General features: G+C 49.5%; 1 protein-coding gene across 1 annotated transcript in view; it reads right to left on the bottom strand.

Annotated features, from left to right (window-relative positions):
• LOC309577543 (vascular endothelial growth factor receptor kdr-like) overlaps positions 1-20,833 on the bottom strand; it is a 120,826-nt gene extending 99,993 nt beyond the window's left edge. The window contains exon 1 of the mRNA XM_082289654.1: positions 20,085-20,833. Coding sequence (XP_082145780.1) covers positions 20,085-20,148 — 64 coding nt within the window. The 5' untranslated portion in view covers positions 20,149-20,833. The remainder of the gene's footprint in view (positions 1-20,084) is intronic.
• Between the last annotated feature and the right edge of the window lie 1,906 nt (positions 20,834-22,739).

The following is a 22,739-nucleotide window of genomic DNA, read 5'->3' as shown; positions in this document are numbered from 1 at the left end:
GGTTTGCATTAAGCTGGAAAGTACCAATCGGGCCCAGGGAATTGGCTGCAAATCACTTGTGAAATCCTTCTTAATGACAAACTCCATCAGGCCGTGGAGCAGGGCTTCAATCGCTTCCTCAGCCTGCACCGCACTCCTACCCTGACGTGACCCCAACTTCTCCCCTGTTTGTGAGGCTTCTCCACAGCTGTGACATAATGTTTGTGATGGCAGGCTTTGGAGGAATTCTGCTCGTGGCAAAGCAGGAATCTGCTTCGAGTTAGCACTGCACATATTTATCAAGTCCACATAGCGTGGCTGCCTGTTGACAAAAATCCCTTCTCCTGTCCCCCGCAGGTTCCCAGAGGAGCTCGCTTGGCCCACAAAGGTTTGGATCTAAAGCAGGTTCTGGTGTCTGGGAGCAGCCCAGAGAAGGGGCAGCAGATGGGTGATAATCCACGTGTGATGCCCAGAGCCAAGCTGTGTTTTTAGTGCCAGATCCTGCCTTTTGGGTGGATTTGGGAGTGCTCAGACACTTCCAGGACCCCTCTGCCGTGCCTGGAGCCATTCCCTCCCTAACAGGTTGGTTGAGTTGTATCACATCAGTTCCTCATCTGGAAAAACCGTGGCACGGGGAAGGGGGTTGCACAGTGACCTGGAAAAGGCAGATTTGCTTTGTGGGATCCTGATTTTAAAGGTGCTTTACTGCAGCTGCTTCCAAGAAAAGCAAACACTGCCAGGTACCGGGAGCAGCCCCGGGTCGCATTAAAGCCACCTACGCTGCTCGGCCAAAGCTGGGCAGGAAATTCTTCTCCCTTCATGTCTAAATATTTAAGACCTATTTATTTATTTTAATTCCTCTGGTGCATCGGGATAAAAACACAAATCCTTCAAAGGTTTTTCTTATTATGGAAAGCAGCAACAGAAAAAGACTCGTCTAAAAATAGCCGGATATTTAGGGCAGCCCCCGGTAGTGGGAGACAGATCCAGAGCCTTGATTCCACCAAGGAACGTGGTGTCTCCAGCATCCTACGCCTCCATCCCAACAACAAGGTCATGGCATCGTTGGGATGTGACCGGAAGCACCGTCCTGACTGGAGAACCTTTCCTGGAAAACCGCTTCTGACCCAGCCACTTCCCACACAGGATTTTGCCACAGCGTAATTTTCTAATGAAGAGCCATTTTTTTCTTATAAAACCCCAAAGTGGTTCTGTTTTTCATATGGATTTTGGAGCAGAAACAACGATGCCACTGTTTGCTTTTCCTAAAAATCTCACCTCTTCACCCCACTTCCTATTTATTGCACTTCCTATAGACAGCCAAAATGTGCAGTTGTGCTTTGAACAGTAAAATTAATTTGGGTGCTGGATAGTTAACAAAATCAACAAATATGACTCTGAAAGTAATTAAAAGAGGAGGGTTTGGAGCTCTCTCCTGACTATTTCTTGCAGAGGATCCAAAGCCCTGGTAAGGAATGCAGAACTATATGAAAATGACTAAGAAAAAAAGAGAATGATGAAAGTTCAGTGAGCACCGAAGGAAAGCAAAACGAAAACTGGATGTCACCAAGTAAGAGAAATGTCACCAAGACAGAAAAATGTCACCATTTGAATTCAGGAGGAGCAAAGCACCAAGGTGGGAGATGAAAGAATAATGCAAATCCATGCAGGCAGTTAAAAAGGTTCCCTCCATCCCGATTCCACACATACAGCCTTGATTTGCTGCACTAAGAATTCAGAGAACTAATCCCAGTAATGAAATCCAGACCTGAGACCCTGCAGAATAAACAAACAGCTCATCAAGGTAGAGCCAGCGTTTGCTGGGGTTCTTCTTTTCAGAGTTCTGCTCCCTCGTCTCCATTAGTCACTAAAACTTGTGGTGCTGCACGTGAATTTTGGCCTGGCAGAGGTGACCTGTGGCTCTGAGGGATTTCTGCACGTGCTGAAGGAAACCAACAGGTTCCTGGCACCCCTTGCTGAGCACGGGGGTGTTTGTGAGGTGTGGCAGGGCAGGAGGGGGAAGAACGTGCACTGCAGGCAAACAGAATTGCTGGAAAAGCAAATAGAAGTGGCTTTGAATTTTCCCTGGATGTGCCAGGAGGTTACAGAGATGTCTGGATCTGCATGGCCAAGCCAAGCCGAGACCAGCCACTGGTGCAGCCACCAACAAGCAATGTTTGGAGTCGAAGGAACACTCTTGGGTTCCAGCTGGAAAGGGAGGCCCAGCATTTTGTTGCACTCTTAAGCTGTCGAAATGTTTGCATCAATTGAAAACAGGCTCTTGGGGGAGAGTAAGAAAACAGGGATGAACTTTCAGGCTGAGACCTCAGATGCCAAATTGTAAAACCCTTGGCTGGAAGGTCTCAGGGCAGAAACAACTGCGCAGCATTAACTGCATAGCAGTGGTTCAAACAGGAGCCGTTGGAATAAAGAGAGCCTTTAGGAAAATTGTGAGGCATTTCTGCTGGGCTCTAGAGCAAGGTCAAAGCATGGGAGCAGCTTTGGGAGGAGAAAAACGCTGCTGGAGAGTAAAAAGAGCTGTAGATCAAGCCCCAATCCTGCAAGCTTGTTCCCAGGAGCTGCTGTGGTGATAGCAACATCTGTGTGGAGGGAAGAGTCCCCTGAGCCCAGGCAGAGGCAGCAGAAAGAGATCCTGAGTGAGGCAGGGCACTGAAATTAAGGGACATCTTCCCCTGTGATGAAACTGAAATTAAGGGACAGCTTCCCTCACAATGGCACTGAAATTAAGGGACATTTCCCCCTGTGGTAAAACTAAAACTCTCACACCTCCATGGCAGGAAGGACAGCCGATCCCTTTTTGTATTCTTAATTAACCTGAGCTATTTTAAAACTACAAGTCCCTAACCTAAGTGTTAGACCTGTTTAGCTTTTTATAAATCTTTCTAAAAAGGATTCTGTTTGTTCATTTTCCAGTATTGTTTCCTTGGCTTTTGGCCATGAAAATACAGTTTATCTGATGGGATTTAATGGATTGGACCAGGGTATCAGAAAAGCAGGAATCAGTAGTGATCCTGATGTGTGAGTGGCAGAAGTGCCAATGTTTGGGTGCAATTCCAGCCCGATTCCCATCGTTCTCCTCCTGAGCACAGACAGATTTTCCCCTGCTCTCCCCAAACAACACCCACAGCAGCGACAGGGACGGTGCAGCCTGGCACAAGTCTGAGTTAACAATGCTGAGCATGACCTGTTTACTGTTTGGAAATGAGTAATTCTCTGCATGATTCATCTCGTTGTCTTTGTTGTTCCTCAGAGCAGCCATAGAGGAATTTTAGCTGTGGTGTTTTATTGCTGCAGACAACGGGAACTTTCTCTTTTCCCCGGTTTCCAGACAAATGTGGGAGGTTGGGAAGGAGGCACAGAGAAAGAAGGAAAATTTGTCATTTCTCCTTGGAATTCTCCAGTTCTGAACTTGGCTAGAGTCCTCCATGTGTCCTGTAGGGGTTTCAACACCCTTGGCACAATCTTTTAAGTGGGTGAGATGCAGTAGGGGCTGAACACAGCCATGATTTCAACCTCTCCAGCCCTTCCCTGGTGTCTTCCTCACCAGTGGAACCAGATCCTTCACAGCACATCCAAACTGGATCTTGAGCATCCAAGCTGGAAGCAGCAGTGCAACCTCTTTGACATTCCCACCTTGCATGAAGTGTACAAGTGAAATTTTACAATTTCATCACGTGCCTCCCTGTGCTGACACACGAGCCCATTGTAGCTGAAAGGGAAAATAATTCAGATATCTACACTCAAGCAGAAGGCAATGAAAGGCTCAGGTAGGAAACTCCCATTCACAAACTCTTGCAAAATGCTCATTTATCTGTTCCACTGAAGATTCCCTAAATGAATACTTATTGTTGCAGGCCTGAATCCTGAGGATTTGGAGAGCTCTAACACGCAAATCTTTCCCCTTCTCATCAAGCCCGGCTGTAGCTGGCAGGTTTGGGATCTGCAGGCTCTGCTGACCCTCCAGGACAGCCACAGGAAGAGGGAGGAAAGGAAATCCAAATATAAAATCAGCTTGATGTTCTTGTCTCTCTCATCAAGGGAGCCGTGTTCCTCCCCCTTCTGTCCTCAGCCAGCTCAGGGCACCTTGGCGAGCCCTCCATGCCAAGGATTAATCCAAAGCTGAAAGTTTTTCGATTTAAAATGAGAACAGGATAAAATCTGCAGCTTCAGCTGTTCTGTTTGCTTCCAGAAACGCTCACCCCACTCCTGGGTATGATTCAGCACAAGACAGAAAGGAGCTTTCAGTTACAAAAGCCCTCAACTGCCTCGTTCTTGTTCCAAATCCCGGTGAGGCTCCCCCAGGAGCTCACAGCTGTGGGATCCCGCCCTCACTGCCCTCTCTGACCCCATTCCAGGCCAGGATGGGCAGCCAGTGTCCCACAGCTTGCAGTGGGAGCTGTCTGGCTTTCAGAGAGGGCAGGAAGGATCCAGAGCCATCCCAAAACAAACCCATTTCCCCACAAATCTCATCTATATCCTGCAGATCCAGGGGGAGCATGCAAAGTGCTGAGATTTGGGGCCACTCTATGCAGATAAATCTATTTTGCTGTGCCTTGAGCTGCTTTTCCCAAAGCAGAGCCCAGCTGGCAGCACCTTGAACCCCTGGGAAGTTTTTGGGGCCAAAGCTTGGAGCAGGGGGATTTCCCCCCCAGCCATTCCCAAGGATTCATTGTGCACACGTACCCAGCCCCTCTTTCTTCTCCTGAAGTGCTTTCATCTCTCCTGGTTTTGAAGAAAGCAGGGGTGGCCCCACCCTGCTGTACAACTGCAGGGCTATTTACCACTTGGAGAGGAAATCCCATGTCACAACCCCTTGGAGCACAAGGAATAATGTCCGGAATTCCTTTATCTGTGACCAGGCCTGGCTCACAGGCTCTTTCCTGTCACTTAAGTGTACACAAATATATTCTTTTCTTTTGTCAAGGCAGCGGGCCCGGTTTTAATGATGGTTTATTAAAAAAGAAAAGGCTTTGGCAAGGCTCAAGAACAAACGTTCTCTGACTTTGGGACCTTTTGTTCTTCAAGGTGAAAAGTAACTATAAAGAATAAGGAAAATTGAGTCACTGGTCCTTGCCCTCCATAGTAAATTTGACCTCCACTCTTTTACAGTGCCTAAAATTGGTGTCCTGGGCTAATCAGGGAAGCTGAAGTGATAACCCTCTCTGCAGGGCTGCTGTGCAAGATGATTTTTTTGGAAGTGATCAAAACGACCCTTTGGGCACTGCGGGTTTTGTACCCTCAGCTCCAAGGTTTCTGTCGGTGCCTTCACGCCAAATTTTGCCCAGTTAAAGGTTGTTCTTATCCATTAGCAGGAGGTGGAGTGAGAGCTGCTGCTGGACACAATCCCGAGGGCAATCCCTTGGATGAGAGGATGGGAAGGAGTGGGATGCAGTGTGTGCTGAAACATCTCCCTGTGCGTGGATCCAGAGCTCCGGCCATTCCCTGCACCGTGGAAAAGAGGATCAGGGACTCCCAGGAATACCTGAGCCATCCTTCCAGGGCACCTCTGTGCTGGCAAGATGAGCTGGAACCCCTCAGGGATACCTGCCAGCATCCCAGGCAGTGCTGGGGCCATTCCCTCCTTCCAGGCCACAGATCAATGCAGGGACCACCAGCTCCAGGGCAGAGGGGAGGGAAATCTCCAGCAGGAAACCCCTGGGAGCAATGAAGTTGCAACAGAAATATTGGCACCAGTGTTCTGAGGGAGGCGGGGGGAGCAGGCAGGAGGAGGAATCTTTCCAGGAAAAGCACATTTGCATCAGATACTTCCAGAAATAAAACATCACCGTGTCAGAGAAATGTTCTGAATACTGGCAGCTCTGCCCTGCTTTGCCCCACCGCCCTTTCAAATCCTTCTCAAAAAAGTGACGATCCTTCAGTCTGGAGCCCCCTCATGCAGAAAGGAGTGCAAGTGCCAACGGGGGCTGCAGAGCAGCCCCAAGTGATCCCTGGCACCCTCTTGGCACTGCTGGTGATGTGGGGAAGCTGCAGCCTTGTTGCAGGACAAATAACTCAGCAGCTGGAGTTCACTGGCTCTTTATTTATCTTCCTACAGCGCACAGGCAGTGCCAGATGTGCTGTCCCCAACTCACGTGCATCGCGTTTGACGGCTCCCGTCAGAACCTGCCCTGGGCTGCATCCAGCAACGAAACTGTTTTTAGCAGAGATAAATATTTAGGCAAGCCTGTGATCGGCAAGGACCTGTCCCTCCCTTTGCATCCTTCGCAGCCGAACCGAAGGCAGCGGCTCGGAGCAGGGCACAGATGTTTTCTGCACAGGCGGAGCGTCCTGTGCTCTCACCCAGCCGCTGCCACTGCAACAGATCTCCCAAGGAGGGCGACTTTGGCAAGAGGGGACCTTGCAGGGGCTGCAAGCTGAGCATTCACCCGGCACGGCGGTGTCCGAGCGCTGCATCAGAGCAGCGAGCGGGCAGCGGCTCCTGTCTGTGCGCTCCCAGGCTCTGCCCGGGGCACGGCGGGCAGGCGACAGCAAACGCTGCCACCGACCCTGGCTGCAGGGGGATAGATCACACTGCTCTCCCGGCCTTGTGGCAGGTGTGGGTATGCGTGGAATACATTGGATTTGGAGGATTGGGAGTTGTAAGCCTTGATTTTCCTTTGCCCTCTGCGCTGTGGTCAGCGAAGCGTGCATGGAGCAGAAAGGATCCGTGGTCGGACAGGGTGCGGAGGGGCTGGATCCATGGATTTTCCTTGCTTTCTTCACTTATTTCTCCACTTCCTGAGTGACCCACACTCGGTGAATAAACCCAGCAGGCCCCCGGGCTTTGCTGCAAGGTGTCCTCTCTTCCCTGTGTTGGGATCTCCCTGATTCCCACAGCCCTGGCTGGCCTGTCCTGCCCACCTGGCCGGGACTGCCCGGACAAGGAGCTTTGCCCGGACAGGGAGGATGGGCTGGCTCAGAAATCCTAAGGAAAACCCATCTGTGAGAACACAATTCATGCAAATCAAGGTGAATTAGTCCCTTCCATTTCCCTGCTCTGTCACTCTGCAGTTGGTGGCAGTGATTTAAGGCCACTTCACTCAGGACTTGGGCTTTTTTTCACAGCCTTATTTGCCTGACCTGGGTTTTCCAGTCTGCTGCAACGAGGAGATGAAGCCATGTGTGACAATCCATCCAGGCTGATGTTTGCTGGAGTGGATCACAGATTTTCCTGCCCTGTGTCAAAGGGACTCCAGCAGGGACCCCGCCAGTGCTGCCCCAGAAGGAGACACCCCTCCTGTAGGGACATTTCTCTCAAAATTGCTGCTATAAATTGCTATAAGCTCACTTTTTCACAGTGTTTGGAAGAGCTGGGGTTGCTGTGCCACACAAGGAGTTCTCAGTGTCACCAACCCCGTGGCTCTGACAGCACAATCCTGATTTTGGGTGCAGGTCCCACAGGGAGCTCACAACCTGACAGCACTGAGATCACTCATAAAGACAGGCAAGCACCACAACCTCAGCCCAAAGTCTCCAAATCTGAGGTAGGGGAGGGTCAGAAACACCTCCCTGCTTTGTATCCTGCCCGATATCCACTTTTGATCGAGGTCATGTGAGATTATTATTCCCAGCAGAGTGTTGCCGTGTTAAAATGAGGAATTTTTCAGGAATTTTTCATTAACGTTGGCTCTGGCAGATAAAATATTGGCCATGCCAAAGGCAACATGCTTGGGAATAGGCTGCTCTTGAGCAGGGAGATAGCATCCCTGAGCACTGCAGCTCACACAGCACATGGATTGCCTAGTGACAGAGACAATAACAGCCATGGAAGCTGATAGTGGCCAGGAATTTTGCTTTTCCTGTGTATTTCCACCTTCATTAAAAGGCCAGGATAGCATATTCCGGTGGACACTCATTTTTGTTGTTCCCTTTTAAGAGAGAAATTGCTTGGTGAGAGATTAAGCAGCTGCAATTCTATCAAGGGATGCACAGATCAACCTTCTGACTCTTCATCAATTTGATCTTTTTCACATGAAAAGAGAAAAGAGACAGAATATCATCATGTATAACCAAAGCAGTGGCTGAAGGAGCGCTGAGGGTTCAGGAGCCTGGCTGGGCTGGTTTCACAAACTTTGCTACAGGATGAGTGAGGAATTCCTGACAACCCTCATGGATAAACCCATCCATGCCCTGGCACCAATCCCAGTCCTAGCCCTCCACAGAGCCCAGGTCCAGCATGACCCTTCTGGGCTCCTCTTTTCCTGTCCTCCCAAGATATCTTTGTACCCACTGGACACAGAAATGTGTTCTTAAAGTAAATACCTAACGTTCTGCTGCTTGGGAAGAGCAAAACTCTTTCCAAGGAGAAACAATGTCTCTTTTTTGTCTTTCTTCCCACCCTTCCTCACGACAAAGTACTAACAAATATTAATATAAGCACGAAAGTTTTGATACTGAGCTTTGAGGGGATCTGCAAATGGGTGTCTTGTTTGTGTGTGTGTGTGTGTTCTTCACCTTGTGTTTTCTGAGGGTGCAAATCCAAGGGGCTGTGCCCAAAAATGAGAAGATTTTTTTGCAGATGTTGATATTTAAGCCTTGGCTGTGGGTTTGGGTAGGTGCAGCTGTTGTAGGGAAACATCCGTGGCTGAGAAAGGACAGCACCAAAATGGCAGTAATAATAATAATAATAGTAATAATAATAATAATAACAATAACAATAATATCAATAGTAATAATAACAGTCTGCAGGGGGCAAGGAGGAATTGGGCTGGATTTTGAGCCCTGGCTGGATGCTGCTCAGCTGCAGCTCTCTGCTCCTCCCCAAAAGTTTGTAGATTCCAGAACAAGTGAGCTCCTAGAGAGGGGGATTTCTCCTTCAGATTCTCAACTTCAATAAATCCAATATTCCCTTGATGCCTGCAATCACCTTCTTTCTCCTGCTGAAAGCAGCAAGGGGCTGTAGGTGAAACTCCTCCTGAGTTCCTGGCAAGCCCTGCTGGCACTCCAGGCTCGTTAAGCAGCTCTCCAAGGGGCACCTCCAGTGTGGATGTGCACAGGGGAGATGAGAACAAACCCTCAGCCTGGAGTCCCCTCACTGTAACAGCCTCTCAGCAGGGGAATCCATCAGATCGGGGCTGGAAATCAGCTTTGCAAATTCCTCCGTGCCAGAAGACACAGCTGGAATGAAAAGCAAGAGGATTCTTGGGACGTGGCTGCAGCTGGAGTGACCGTGCACCAGTGCAGGTGGGTGTGGATGCCATGGATATTTCACTCTTCAGGAGCTGAGGGAGGTACCACAGCAGAAGAAATTCAAGGAAAAAAATGCAGCCTTGCAAGCCCTGAGCATCTCTGCAGGAATTTCTGCCAGTTCAGGCCAAGCCTAGCACAGCACCCAGTCCCAACCCTTGCAACCCGAAATGCCTCCATGTCCTCACAGCTCCAGATGGGCTTTTCTGTGGTGATGGGAGTGAAAGATGAAGCAAATCTACTGCAGCTCCTGAGCTGCTTCTTCTCTTGCAAGCATTGATCGCTCCATCCCTCCAGGGAGGAGGGGAAGGACCGATCTCCCTGATTTACAGGAGGCACAAAGGCAGGAAAAACCTGTGCTGCAGGGAGGAATGCAAGGCCAAAATGCACTGGAGGAGTGAGGGGCACCTGCAAACTTCAGTGCAGGGCCTGACAAAGCACCCACTCTGACCAGTGCAGGCAGCAGCGCTGGCATCACGTCAGCCTTTCCCTTCCAGACATCCTGGGTGTTCCTCCATCCCACCCTGCTGCAGCCCCCGTGCTGGAGCCACTGCTGCCCCAAGGGAGCTCCCCTGGGTGTTTGTCAAAAGGCAGGGGACAAAGTTGAGTCTCTTAAACCTCACCTGAACTCCCCGTTGGTTTGGAGCACAGCCCCTGGCCCAGTAGAGACAAACCCCACAGACCTGGCCTGGTCCCCTCTGTTCCCAGTTCCCATTCCAGAGCATCCCTCAGTGCTCCATCTCATCTGCCCAAAGCATTTCCCTGTCAGGCCTCTGTCTCTCTCTTCAGGAAGTGTTTGGACAACGCTCCCAGGGATGCACAGGGTGGGATCGTTGGGATGCCCTGTGCAGGGACAGGAGCTGGACTGGATGATCCTTGTGGGTCCCTTCCAACTCAGGATATTCTGTGATTCTGTCATTCTGTCATTCTGTGATTCTGTCATTCTGTCATTCTGTGATTTTGTGATTTTGTGATTTTGTGATTGTGCTGTTCTGTGGTTCTGTGATTGATTCTGTGGTTCTGTGATTGATTCTGTGGTTCTGTGATTCTGTGGTTCCATGGTTCTGTGGTTCAGAGAGGCTGCCTGTCACCCAGAATGTCTAACAAGGCAGCAGCTCAAGGCAGAGGAAGACATCAACCCAAATGATGCCTGAATTCCTGCTCCTAAGAATGCGAAGGAAACGCAGCCCAAATGAGCTGTGCGAGCACAGAAAGTTAATGTATGCTCGTTGTATATCTGCCCATTGTCCAGGGGAACTCTCTGTTTCCTCTGGGGATCTATAATGAATAGACCTATAAGGGAATGTTGTGGTGGCAGCAATTTCTCTTTTCCTACCATTTAACTCAGAACAATATGGAACCAAAACAACGAGGCAGCCTTTCAAAGGCTGGCAGTACAATGCACCCTATAGGACATCAACCATTAAACTGAAGAGCACGAGGGAGACCTTTGCCCTGTGGATGCTGAGAATTCTTCTCAGTTCCTTTATGCTGAGAATTCCTTTATCATACCCACTGCAGAGCATCAGAGTTGAGATACTTTCCTCACATCCCACCACGCCCAAGTGTCGCTACCCCGCTTTCACTACCAGCACAGGGCAAGGCCAGAACTGAGATAAGAAAAAGAATTTAAAACAGGAAAGATGACTAAAGGAATCAGGCTGCTCTGGGCTCTCCTCTCTCTCTCTCAGTCTCGTTAGCTTAGATCTAAATTGAAGGAGACTTCTGGTGACACCAGATATATTGGTCAGCCTGGGAATTAAAGAATCAGCCCCAAAAAAAGGCTCTGCAAGGCTTTAACTTCATGACTGATCCAGGTGAAGTGTTTATTCTGAACCACAGCAGTGATGGCACCAATGATATATCAGTATTATCTATATTGCTACTCGGAGGAGGCAAAATGAATGCTTGGAAAGAGTTTACACTCCATCAGAGCCTGTAGGAGCAATCCCAGAGTCATCGGACAAAGGCTTTGGTGTTCCCCTCATGCAGAGTGTGCAGGGATGGACTGAGGATTAAAGATTACACTTGGCACAGGTAGGCAGAGAGGAAGAAGCTCCAAGCTGCACTGCTCAGTGCCAGACCACAAATCCAGGTAATATTTCAAAGTCCACATTCATTTTAAAGTACAAAAATACTGTACAGTGGAAGGGCAAATGGCCTCGAACAGTGGCTGTGCCAGCAATCCTTCAGGGAAATCAAAACCTGCTCAGCTTCAGCTTTTCCACTAATCTTGCTCAGAGCACAGAATTTTCATCTCTACTGCCCTGATTTTCTCCTGACTGCAGGACAGATTTGGCAAATGAAAAGTGAGATTCATACCCAGACAAAACTCCTTTCCTCTTCTTTTGTCCTTCTGCCAGAAACCCACCAGAAAGCCAAAGATTCTGTCCTGGAGAAGGTTAAAACAAGTTGGGCACATATTCTTGGGATGAGAGAAGGAAAACCTTTCTCTAGGGAGCATCAGCCTGTGTCTGCAGACTTGTGGGATGCTGTGGTGCCTGTTTGGGGAGCCTGCCCTGCTGGTATCATGCACCAGCTCTGCCAACCCACACAGAACATTAGGAAATCAGGCTGGTAATTTATTTTTAAGAGCAATATAACCACCATAGGTACGCACAAAGTTCAAGAGAGAGCAACCTCAGTCACCAGAAGAGGGTCCATGACTTCATGATTTCTCGAATTAAACCAATAATGGCATTTCACCAGGTGGGTCTGAGTATTGCTTTTCACATACAAAGTAGACAACAATAAAAAGGGCAGAGTGGCTGATTTATACAAGAGATAAGAAGAGGTAAAACAGATCAGAACAATCCCATAGGAATAATAAGGGGAAATCAGTCTTGTATACAATGACAGAATTCCTGCTGGAAACTGCCTGGAGCTGGATGGGGGAGCCCCTGACAAGCCCTGCTCAGCAGCCTCCTGTTTTCCTGAATTCCCCTTCCCAGGTGGGCTCTCCATCCCATGAGTTGGGCCATGCTGGATCTTTCATTTCACCCTGCATTGCTCTCATCAGAGCAGGGCTGGTATTGCCCAAACTCACCCAGAAATCTGAGCTCGTGTCTACTTGACTGGTTGGGAAAGCCAGGAGAGAACATTCCAGGTGTGGAAACACCACAGCAGTTCCAAACCTGTACATTCATCACACTGCACTCTTGGTTTATCTCCCTGCTGATGCATCAGGGGATTAAGTAATAAAACTGTCCACAGGATCATTAGTGGTTTCATGGGAACACCTGGCCTTATTTTCCCAGAGACCCAGGGTGCCGTTATCCTTGGAAAAGTCCCCACTGGGTGGGATGATGGGCTGGGAGAACCAGAGTGAGACGGGCCAAAAGCATGGAGCTCCCAGGCAGAGGAGGCTCTGCCCCAGGCAATCCCTCCCTGCCATGCTGACATCGGATTTTAGGGATTAATCACTCTCTCTGGGAATTCCTATTGGGCCAAACCCTATTGCTCTGTCCTTACTCAACAGAAAATCTGTCCAGACTAAAGGGAAGTTGTTTAAAGCATGGCAGTCTCCAGGAGTCTGAGCAGAACAGATCTGTGCAGCCAAAATCAATGTGAGGTGAGCACCTGGGAATAGCAGGAGGGGTTCTTGTGCTGCCTCACACAACTGGGGCTGCTGCAGGCTCAGCCACACCCTGGCTTCCCTTCACCACTGGAAATAAAGCAGGTTATTTTCCTTTCTCGCAGTGAAGCAAATCAGGATTTTCCAGCATGATCAGTAAGGTCTCTACCTTTATAAAACCTGCAGTGAGGGAGCAGCTTTCACTCAGCCCTTTTTCCCCTCAGATTCCACCACAAATTGTGTAAACAGCCAGAATAAAATAAATGCTCTCAGCCATACAATGGACAATTCAAAGACAGGCTATTGTCTTCAGCCAAGCACAGCCTTAAACCTGTGTGAGCGAGAGGCAAAGCTTGTCCCGAGTGCGTGAACATGAAAATAATCCAGACATCATCCATTCGCAGAGAAAAAATGTGGCAGGCCGAAAGGTTAGCTGATTCTCTCTGCTTCACACCGTGTAATAGCTTAAATTGTGTTTTAAAGGTCCTCAGGCTGACATCATTGTTTACATTATTTGAATCATGCTTTAATTGTAGCAATCCCCTTCCAAGCAGCCGAGCTCACTGCGAGGCTCAGCCCTGCTGTGTCATGCAGAGAGAGCTGACACCACTTCCTTGCCTCATCCACATCCAGAAAGAGAGCTGGGAAAAGGGATCTTGCCTCAGAAACAGAGCTGGGAAAAGCATTTCTCCCCACACCTGTGCTCTGCATTATTACTTCTGATATTCCTTACGGGTTAGGAAGCAAAGCAGTGGAAGCTCCTGCAATCCTTCCCCTTATCAAAGCATCAGTTGAGGAGTAAAGCATCAGTGGGGACTCTTCCCTAAGTAAAAGGGGGATGTTCCAATGACCCAGTGGGGCACCTGTGGGATTTATTTTTCTGCAAGGAAAGGCAGAGAGACCTTGAGTTTTGCAGCAGAAAATCCCCAGAGCTTTACTTCCCTCCTTCCAGCCCCAGCCGCGCGCGCCTTCCTGCTGCGAAGGGCTCTGGACAAGCTCTTCCAACAGCCTTTTCCTGCTCCTGGAATCAGGATTGCCCACACCACGGGCTTCCAAGTGCTACTGTGTGGATGTGTGTGATGGCTCCTGTGGGAGCTGCTCCTGGCAGCTGGAAGAGTGAGTGGAGAAGCAAAGGGGGAAATCACATTTTACAGCTCTTGGGGAACAATCTGTAGGAGGTGTCTGCACATTAAAGGTCTGAAACGCCGACCCCTGCACTACCCAGCCCAAAAACTGGGGAAATCCAGGCTCAGGATGAGCTTTCAGGATGATCCCTATTGCTACAAAGGGCCAAAGTGAGCCCTTCTCAGTAGCTTTGGGGGAATTGAGGAGGGGATTCTGGGCACTCATATCCCCACTCAGCTTCTGTGGACTGGGAGGAAATTGCTTTAACTCCTAAATGAGTGTATTCAGCCCTGATTTCAGTTAATGAGCTCTGGATTAAGAGCAAACAGGATGAATGGCTCACAGCTCAGCTGTTTGTGTGTGTGTGTGTGTGTGGAGTATCCCTGTGAGCAATCCCGTGTTCCTCACGGCTGTAGAGGAATGGGCAAAGTAGCCCCATGGTGCCTGGTGCTTTTCCTGCAAGCTGACCCTGGTGTATCCGTGAGGAAGAATTCCAGGTGAGCCATTTCTGAGCTGTGGGCTCTAAGGAAGCAAACGTTTTGGCTGAGGTGGTGTAGATTGGAGGCGGTTTTGTAAAAATGGAACAGGTAATGACTAGGTCAGGCTTCCTTGACCCTCAAATCAAGAACAATCCCAGCAGGGCTGAAAACTCCCCTCTCCACTTCCTTGGCAATCACGTTCCCACAGTTCAGAAAAACACAGGAAGATCTAAGGAAACCTATGTGGAAATGCAGAAGACAAAGGCAAGTAATCTGAAAATAGAAGGCTGGTCCATATATTTCCTTTACATTCTGGGCCTCAGTTTGGCTTTTGGCTGAATTTTGAAACCTGGTGGGCCATGTGCTTTTGCCATTCCCTGCAGGACACAAAAGAAAAGTGGCTTTTTCAGACTTCCATCATTTGCAGGGTTAGATGAGGTTCTTTCCTCATTGCTCAGTCAAAGACTCAGGGCTAAAGCTTTCCTGCTTAGAGCCACAACAAAATCCCAGGACAGTGGTCACACACACCCCATACAGGAGATGTGACCCCCCCCTGCATTTCCAGATACTGGGGGCACTTGCAAAAATTATTTCTTGTAAAAATTCAGTGCAGTAGGAACATGAAGAGCTGACAGAAAACAAGAGATTCAGCTGCAGGTCTCGAGCAGTCCCACTTTGGTTTTTTCAGAAATCTCTGCACCAGAGAAAGTTCTAAAGGCAAAATTCATTTTGGGACAGAGAAGAGAGACTGTGCAGACTCCTGGTGTGGAAGGGCTGGCAAATTCCTCTTGGCTTCTCCTGATGTAAAAATTCGAGGAATCCTGAGCCCTGAGGGGAGTTTAGGAGACATCCAGGAAAGGGGGGGAGAGAGGAGAGGGATGTAGGATGTAGTGGGGACTAAAAGTACGTGCTGCAAAGACAGACTAATCCGAGGACTTGGGGATGAGGGTATTGGAGTGAGTCATGAAGATGTCCACAGACTTACTCACTATCCATCATAAAAACCCTTTTTTAAATTCCCTGCTTCCATTCCCACAGCCTTTGGAATCGTGTCCAGCGCTCGGCAGAGAAGAATTTGCAGAAAATGGGCACCCCTCAGTTTTGCTCATCACAGCCTCACAAGATCAGGCTGATCCTGATCCTTCCTCCTTCCCCACTCGAGGAAGCTCCTGGCCGAGCCTCTGAGGTCACACTTCGTGTAGAAACCTTGATTCCCATGATTTGTGCAAATCCTGCCTTGCTCCTGATGACTGCAAGCTCTGCTGCTGGAGTCCTGCTCCCCAGGGCAAGCCTCAAGCAGGCACTTCTATTCAATGCCAGTTCCAGATAACAACCTTGGCTGGTGGATTTTGGCAGCTTCTACTCTATTCTCTGTGGTCTTAGAAAGAAAAATTAAAGAAGTGCCTAAAGGGGAGCTCGGTTCTCAATTACACACATTTCATCCAGCTTTTTTTGGGCAGCCAGTTGTTCTGAGGGCTGTGACTGAGGACAGTGGGATGCTCTTCCCGAAGGAGGAATGGGAATGTCCTGATGGGCACTCAGAGCCTTCATGTCCTGTCAGTCATGGGAGCTGCTGTCTGAGGGAAAGCACTGGGGACACATTTGTTTCATCCCTAGCTGTTGTTTAGATACTCCAATATCCCTTAATTACTTCCACTTCTAATTCCCATTCCAGTGACATCAGGCTGGTTTGGAGAAAAAAGGAGAGGTGGATCAGAGGAAATACCAGAGTGAGCATGTGAAGCTCAGTGGGGCTGTGCTTCAGGGTCCTCCTCGTGCTCACTTTGGAAGTCCAACGCTGCCTCCTGGAAATTTCCTGTGTAGCTTTAAAAAGTGCAGGTGGCTGCTGCTGCCCCCAGAACTCTCCTGCAATGGGAACTGAGAGCACCTGGCCTTTTTCTTGGTGATCGAGTGACCCTTCCAGCATCACGCCTTGCAAATGTCTCTGGAAGGAGAAGATGTATCTCACCCCTCAATAAATATGGGATAGAGCAGGTTTTCACCCTCCTCCAAACTGCGCTGGTGATTTGGGAGACAAAGCTCCAGAAAGCACAGATCACCTCCCCTGGCTGTACCTGAGCAATCTCCTTTTGGGTTTGGAAACTTTTTGCTCGTGTGCACAGACTTCTTAACAACAGAAATATTCCGCATTCAGCCCAGTTTGAGATATTAATTCGAAGTGCTGTAGATTGAGTTATCACTTTGTACAAATAATTTGTCACAAAATGAACAATCCAGGGAATGTGTGAAAGAGCAGAAATGACCCAAACGGACCCCGTTGCTCTTACTCAGAGCAGACCAATGTGCACAGATAAATCTTCTGTACAAGTTTTAAAGAAAATCCTGCCAGTTCTTACACCAGAAACCTTCAACAAACAATCTGCATGGTTTTCTCAGTGTTCTTTGGGGTGCGATGCTGTTTTTTAGAAGTTCAGGGAGTACTCAGAAATACTTTACATTTTTTGCCCTGCCTTAAATGGCTGAATTGGTACAAAGAGATTTCCAGTTGGTTTTGAATGCGGCAGCTTCAGCAGGAGGCTCATGTATCAGCAGCCTAAAAAAGGCTGCTCTGCTTTTTATAACATTTTCCCACAGTAAAGCAAATATTTGGGAGTAACATCAATTAAGAGGCACGTTTTTTGGGAAAGCAACCCCTCAGTGCCTCTGCCTTGGCACAGCCACACTGATCCTGCTGGACACTGCGACCATCCCGGCTGGAAAACTGGGAGGAATCCGAGCTCCTGAGCTTTTATCTGCTGATACATGGTTTAATTGAAACCTCTATGTTAACGAGCTCTGTTGCCCATCCAGAATACTCAATTTGTAGAAGACATTGTATAATCAAACAACAACCAAAAAATCAGTTTTGAATGCACTTTAATTCCAAAGCCATTGGGCAGGACCTCATTTTTGTTCTTCAATCTTTAATAATTTCCAGTGTTAAATCACTGAAATGGCTGAGTTTATTCCGATACCTGAAAACTTACTTGGATTGCTCAGATATTAAAAACCCCCTGGTGATCATGTCAGCAGGTAAAAGATACTGAATTTTTCGTGCACAATTTAAGGTGTAAGAATTTCTTTGCAGATTGTTTTTCCAAGGGCTGATTATGAACCATCCCACCCCACACCTAAAACCTGTGCCAGCCTTTGGCATCTGTACCATCATTACCACATCAAAGGTTCTGAGCAGCAAGACCCCAACCAGTGCTCTGAGGAGCTGAGAAGAAGCTGAGCAATGAGCAAAAGGAAAGTGGAAATTTAATGATACTCATGGGACTAAAGAAGGAAATTTAAAGATGCACTTAAAGCTGTATTTTAGACTAAGGTGGGCAATATTTGGGATGATGTTCATATGGCCTCTTCCCCCTGCTGAAAGCACCAAATAAGTCAGGAGTTCTCCAAAGGGGACCTGGATAAATGAAGTGGCCAGAATTTCATCGAGTTCATTGTTGGAGATGAACTTGGAGGGAAAAGTGGCTGAGGAGTCGATCCCTCAGTACCGAGCAGCTTTCACAATTGTAGGGCTTTCCTTCTCTCTGCATTGCAGATGGAATTGTTTGGATTGGACTCAGAGTCAGCCTCCTCAGCACAGCTCTGCCTGACTCTGGCCACAAAGATCCCAGGGAAGGTTTAACCTACAGCAGAAGGATAAATCCGGGCTTTGGGAGGTCGAGCAGAGCTCCACTGAGCTCAGTGCTGGAGAGGAACTTCGAGGGCCAGGTGGTGAGGAGTTAATTCCCAATACCACCGGTGCTATCCCCAGTCCTCAGCCTTCCTGGCCCTGTCTCCCTTTGGCTCCCAGCCTGATGAGGGCACCCAGGGGCTGTGCTGATGTGTTCTGTTCCTAATGATGAACCAAGCTCCTGACACCCACAGTGCTCCTTCCCCTCAGCAGCCTCTGCCTACGGGCACAGGGATGTCCCTGCCTTCCTCCCTCTGTCACACGATGCAGACTTTGCCTTCTCTTGGCATCCTCTGTGCCTGGCACTGCTGGCAAAAGGAATCTGGACCAAACTCCGAGGTTATCAGGGCCAACACGATTAGGAAGGGAACCTGGTGAGTAAGGAGCCGAGCAGCCCTGAAATGTGGGCAGCATCTCCAGTCAGGCTTTTCCCCCAGCTCCTCAGTCCTGAAATCCCTGTGCTCCACCTCACCCTGGAGCCTCAGGAACACTTGGGCACACCACGTTTTCTCCCACCTCCCAATCCCTTGTTATTATCCCTCTCTAATCCACAAAACCCTTTGGAGATTTATGCCTCTGTGAAATCCACACTGGATTTCGGGCAACTTTTCCAGGTTGTTCAGAGGTTAAAACTCCCAAAGCATGCAGCTGGCTGCTGCTGCACGTGTCAGCCAGCTGGAGCACATCTCGGGAATCCTCCCAGGGCTGCTCCAGGTGTGGGCACTGCTGGCTGACCTGGCACAGCACTGGTTCCCTGGGGACACCACGGATCCTGAGGATTCCTGCTGCAGGGGCTCCTTGCCACCTGCCAGGTTTGCTGCTTCTGCTTTTCCTGGAAAAGCTGGACAAGCCCTTTGGAGCACAACCTCAGGCTTAGCTCTTTATTCTGCAGGTGACTGTGGGGAGGATGTGAAATTCCCCGGGGCTTGTGCCTGCCAATCAGTCCCTTTCTGCAGAAGGAATACATTAAATCCCTGAATGAATCGAAGAAAATCAAGGACTCCACAGTGTTTCCAGAAGCAATCCTCTTAACTATGAAAAGATCATAATATGCTGAAGAACAACAGCCTCATGCTGTGCAATGCATCCACTACCCAAAAATATTCCAAAGTCCTTTCTGTCAGAAGGAATTCCCCAATAAACAACAGCCCATCTCCCTCACACAATTTGCAGCGTCATGAATGAATAGCTCAGTAATCCAGCAAAATCCTCATGCTTAATGAGATAATGAAAAGTCATACGGCAGATGGAAAAGCTCTCCCAAATCTCATTAACCTGCCTCTTGGCTTTTCTGATAGCAGCGAAAATTGGGAGTAAATCGAGGCGGACAGGGAGTTTGCTGCAAAGGAAAATGAATTTTGGAGGGCAGCAATCTAACCTGGCACCTGGGGTGAGAAGGAGAAGGCAGAGGAGAAGCACCACGTGAATAAAAATTGAAATATCAAAGAATCAGAATGGGAATATCAAAGAGAATTGGGGTTTGCCCGTAGTGTCTGCGCCCACAGCTCCAACAGGAGCCCCAGGACAGTGGGACAGCCCAGGCACTCCCAGACAGCTCCTCCTTTTAAAGCCTCAGCTCTGCCTCAAGTGATCAAATCCAACCAGAAACCCTCCCACATCGAGGGGAAAAAAGCCACAAACTGGTGAACACTCACAACTTGCTATTTTTAACCAAGTGGCCAAACCTCGAGGGGAAACACCCATTAAAGTCTGACCTTTATGTGCAACTCCTTCAAGGAGGTTTAATTTTTTTTTTTTACCTTTATTTCCAAAGATCAGTTTTAACGAAGGTGTGAAGCCCGAGGCGTCGCCTGGGGTTTGGGGACAGAGCGGTGGCACCTGCCCGCTGGCACCGGGGCTCTCGGGTGGGTGACACCTCACCGGGCCGGCGGAGGAGCACAAAAAGCGTCCAAAAAGCGCAAAAAAGCATCACCGAGCGCTCTCCTGAGGGCCCCCGAGGGACGGCACCGCGCCGGGGCAGCGACACGCGGCTCGTCCCCCCTCTGCCACCCCCGGGGACACGGGCGGCTCTTACCGTGCAGCAGCAGCAGCCCCTGAAGGGCACAGACGGCCAGCAGGGCGCTCGCCCGGGCCAGCATCCCGGGGCCGGTCCTGGTGCGCGTCCCGAGCCAGCCGAGTCCGCCGGACAAGTTTTCCTTCGCAGCGAGAAGTTTGGGAAAGCCGGAGCGGGGAGGGAGGGAAGGACAAGGCGCGCAGGAGTTGCCACTTGTTGATTGCAGTTAAATTGTTCTTTCCATTCACTGCTTCATCCTGGGGCTGCGGGTTGTGTTCGCCTTCCTTTCTGCCCCGAGGTTCTCAGTTTTTCCTTCACCCCCTTTCTGCAATCACCTTAATTCCTTCTTTCCCCCCTTTTCTCCAATCCCCGGGGTGTCTGAGAGGAGCGCTGCTCTGCCTCAGGAACCTCCCCAGCCCGTCCGGCTGGCGCAGAGTCACTCAAGGGGTTAAAAAGCAAAGCGAAAACACCACAAAAAGTTTGGCAAAAAGTTTCCTCCGCTCGGCTCGCAGCAGCCCGGAGTTTGGGGTAAGGTGGCTGAGCCGCAAAGCCTCCTCTGAAATTTATTTCTCCAGGGAGGTGCAGGTGCCACGGGGTCGGCAGGAAGGACAGATCTCGGTGTCCCAGCAGGGTAGGACGGCGGGAGATGCCCCGGTGCCCACCTGGCTCTACCTGCCCGGGGGCACCGCAGCGGGCGGGCAGCGGGGCTGGGGCATGGCTGGAGCCCTCCTGGCTCTGCTCTCTGCCTGTCCCCCACCCCTCCGCCTTGGCTTGGCTTTCGCAGGGAAGTTTGATGCGAGCCCGAGATTCTTTATAGGGACAGGAAAAAAAAAAAAAAAAAAAAGGAGGAAGGAGAGACGTCACCAGGCGAGGCAAGGGGACTTCACTCTCTCTCTCTCGCTCGCTCCCTGTCATTTCACAGAGCTCCTGGATTTCCTGTTGCTGCTGCCTGAGATGGGGCAAAGAAGTGAATTCCCGCTGCTTGCCAGCATCGCCTGGCCCTGCAAAGCCGGAGTTCGGGAGCATCAGGTGGCAACATCTTCCCCCAGTCCCGGCCCCGCTGCCCACAGGGCAGAGAGGTGGCATCTCCCTCCGGCCCCGGGGCACCGGGAAGGGAGCACAGGGACACCACCTGAGGAACAGGCTCTCTTGCAGGAGCCGCTCTCTGTGCCCTCCTTCTCCTGTTATTTAGCAGCTCGGGCTCTCCTGCTGCTGCTCACTGTGTCCTGGTGGAATGCCACCTGTGCCCTCCGTGCCCTGCTGTGGCAGCCACTGCCGTGCCTCCCTTGCTCTTGGGGCACAGCGGAAATCCCTTGTTTGGACAGGATATTTCAGGGAACGCCAGTGATGATGTTACTTATATTGCACCGCTGCCACCCTGCTCCCTCACGGGATTCTCACCTGGGCATTGTCTCCAGGCACTTGGGTGTAGACAGGTCCACCCACACATGGAGGCTTCCAGCCTGTCCCTGTGCCCCTGCTCTCGCCGTGCCAGGCAGGATTTCGGCAGGGATGGGCATTCCAGCCCTGTGGATGTTCCCTTTTTCCCTCGGCCCTGGGAGATCACAGCCCAGTCCTGGCTCAGGGCTGCTCCTCCAGCCACGGGTGCCTCAGCTGTGAGGGTCACAAACTGGTGACAGCTGTCCCAGGAGATGTCCCAGAGCATGTCAGGGAAACTTCTGGAAGCACAGCCAGCACTGAGGTGACCAGGAGGGAGCTGTTCTGTGCTGTTTCAATGCAGGTATCAGATATGTGGCTTTTAATGTAAAAACACTGAAAATGAGGGAGTGGTGGAAGCTCCACAGCTGTCCCCACAGACTATCCTTCCCAATAATCCCAATAATCCCAATCCCAACAAGTGAGGCACTGGGGACACTGGTGTCAAAGGACCTACAGAGCCTTACAGTAAAGCACTGTCAGTCCATGTGGCTCAGTGATGGGGTTGGTTTGCAGTTTTTTGTCCCTCTGAAGAGACAGAGGCAGCAGGTGCCTCAGGCAGACCTTTTCCTGGATGGAGATCAGGGGGTTTGGTGACACTGAATTTTGCTCAGGGCCCTTTCACATCTCAGTTTAGTCCATAAATCCTTTAGTCCATAAATGCCCATAACAGGTCTGAGTTCTACACTGCCATGCACTGGAGCAAAGGGAGATGGATGCAGGTCCCCTTTTGAGAGTTACAAATCCAAAGGAAAAAGGGCACTTCAGAAGATGAGAATTGATACCTGGTGTAGAAATGTCCCACATTCAACAAGGAATTGAACACAGGCCTCAGATATTCCCGGGTTTATAAACAAGAAGCCTCATTTTTCATGCACAGTGTTAAATCAAGAATGCTTTTCTCAACATGATCTTCATATAAATGCTCAGATCATTCTCAAGATGACAAATGCATTTTCTATGCCCAAAATTAATTTTTAGAACATACAACTTTCCCCAGATCTGGGTTACAGTAACAGAATCCTAAATAATTATGGATAATAGTAAAGACCAATCTCATAGGAACTTAACTGGAGAATCAAAACTCTAACATAATTATAGGACTGTAGTTTATTTGTAATTTATGGGGAAGTGTTTAAAAATTCATTAGGGGTTACTTACCGGCTGGTAATAAATTGTGTTGTATTTGTGTAATGCCCCAGATAATCTTTTATCTGATAAATGCAATTGATCTTTTAA

The sequence above is a fragment of the Coloeus monedula genome, assembly GCF_965178545.1.
Source record: "Coloeus monedula genome assembly, chromosome: 12".
In the NCBI taxonomy this organism is placed as follows: Eukaryota; Metazoa; Chordata; class Aves; order Passeriformes; family Corvidae; genus Coloeus; species Coloeus monedula.
The sequence above is the reverse complement of the archived record's forward strand: the minus strand, read 5'-3'. Positions and strand labels throughout refer to the sequence as shown.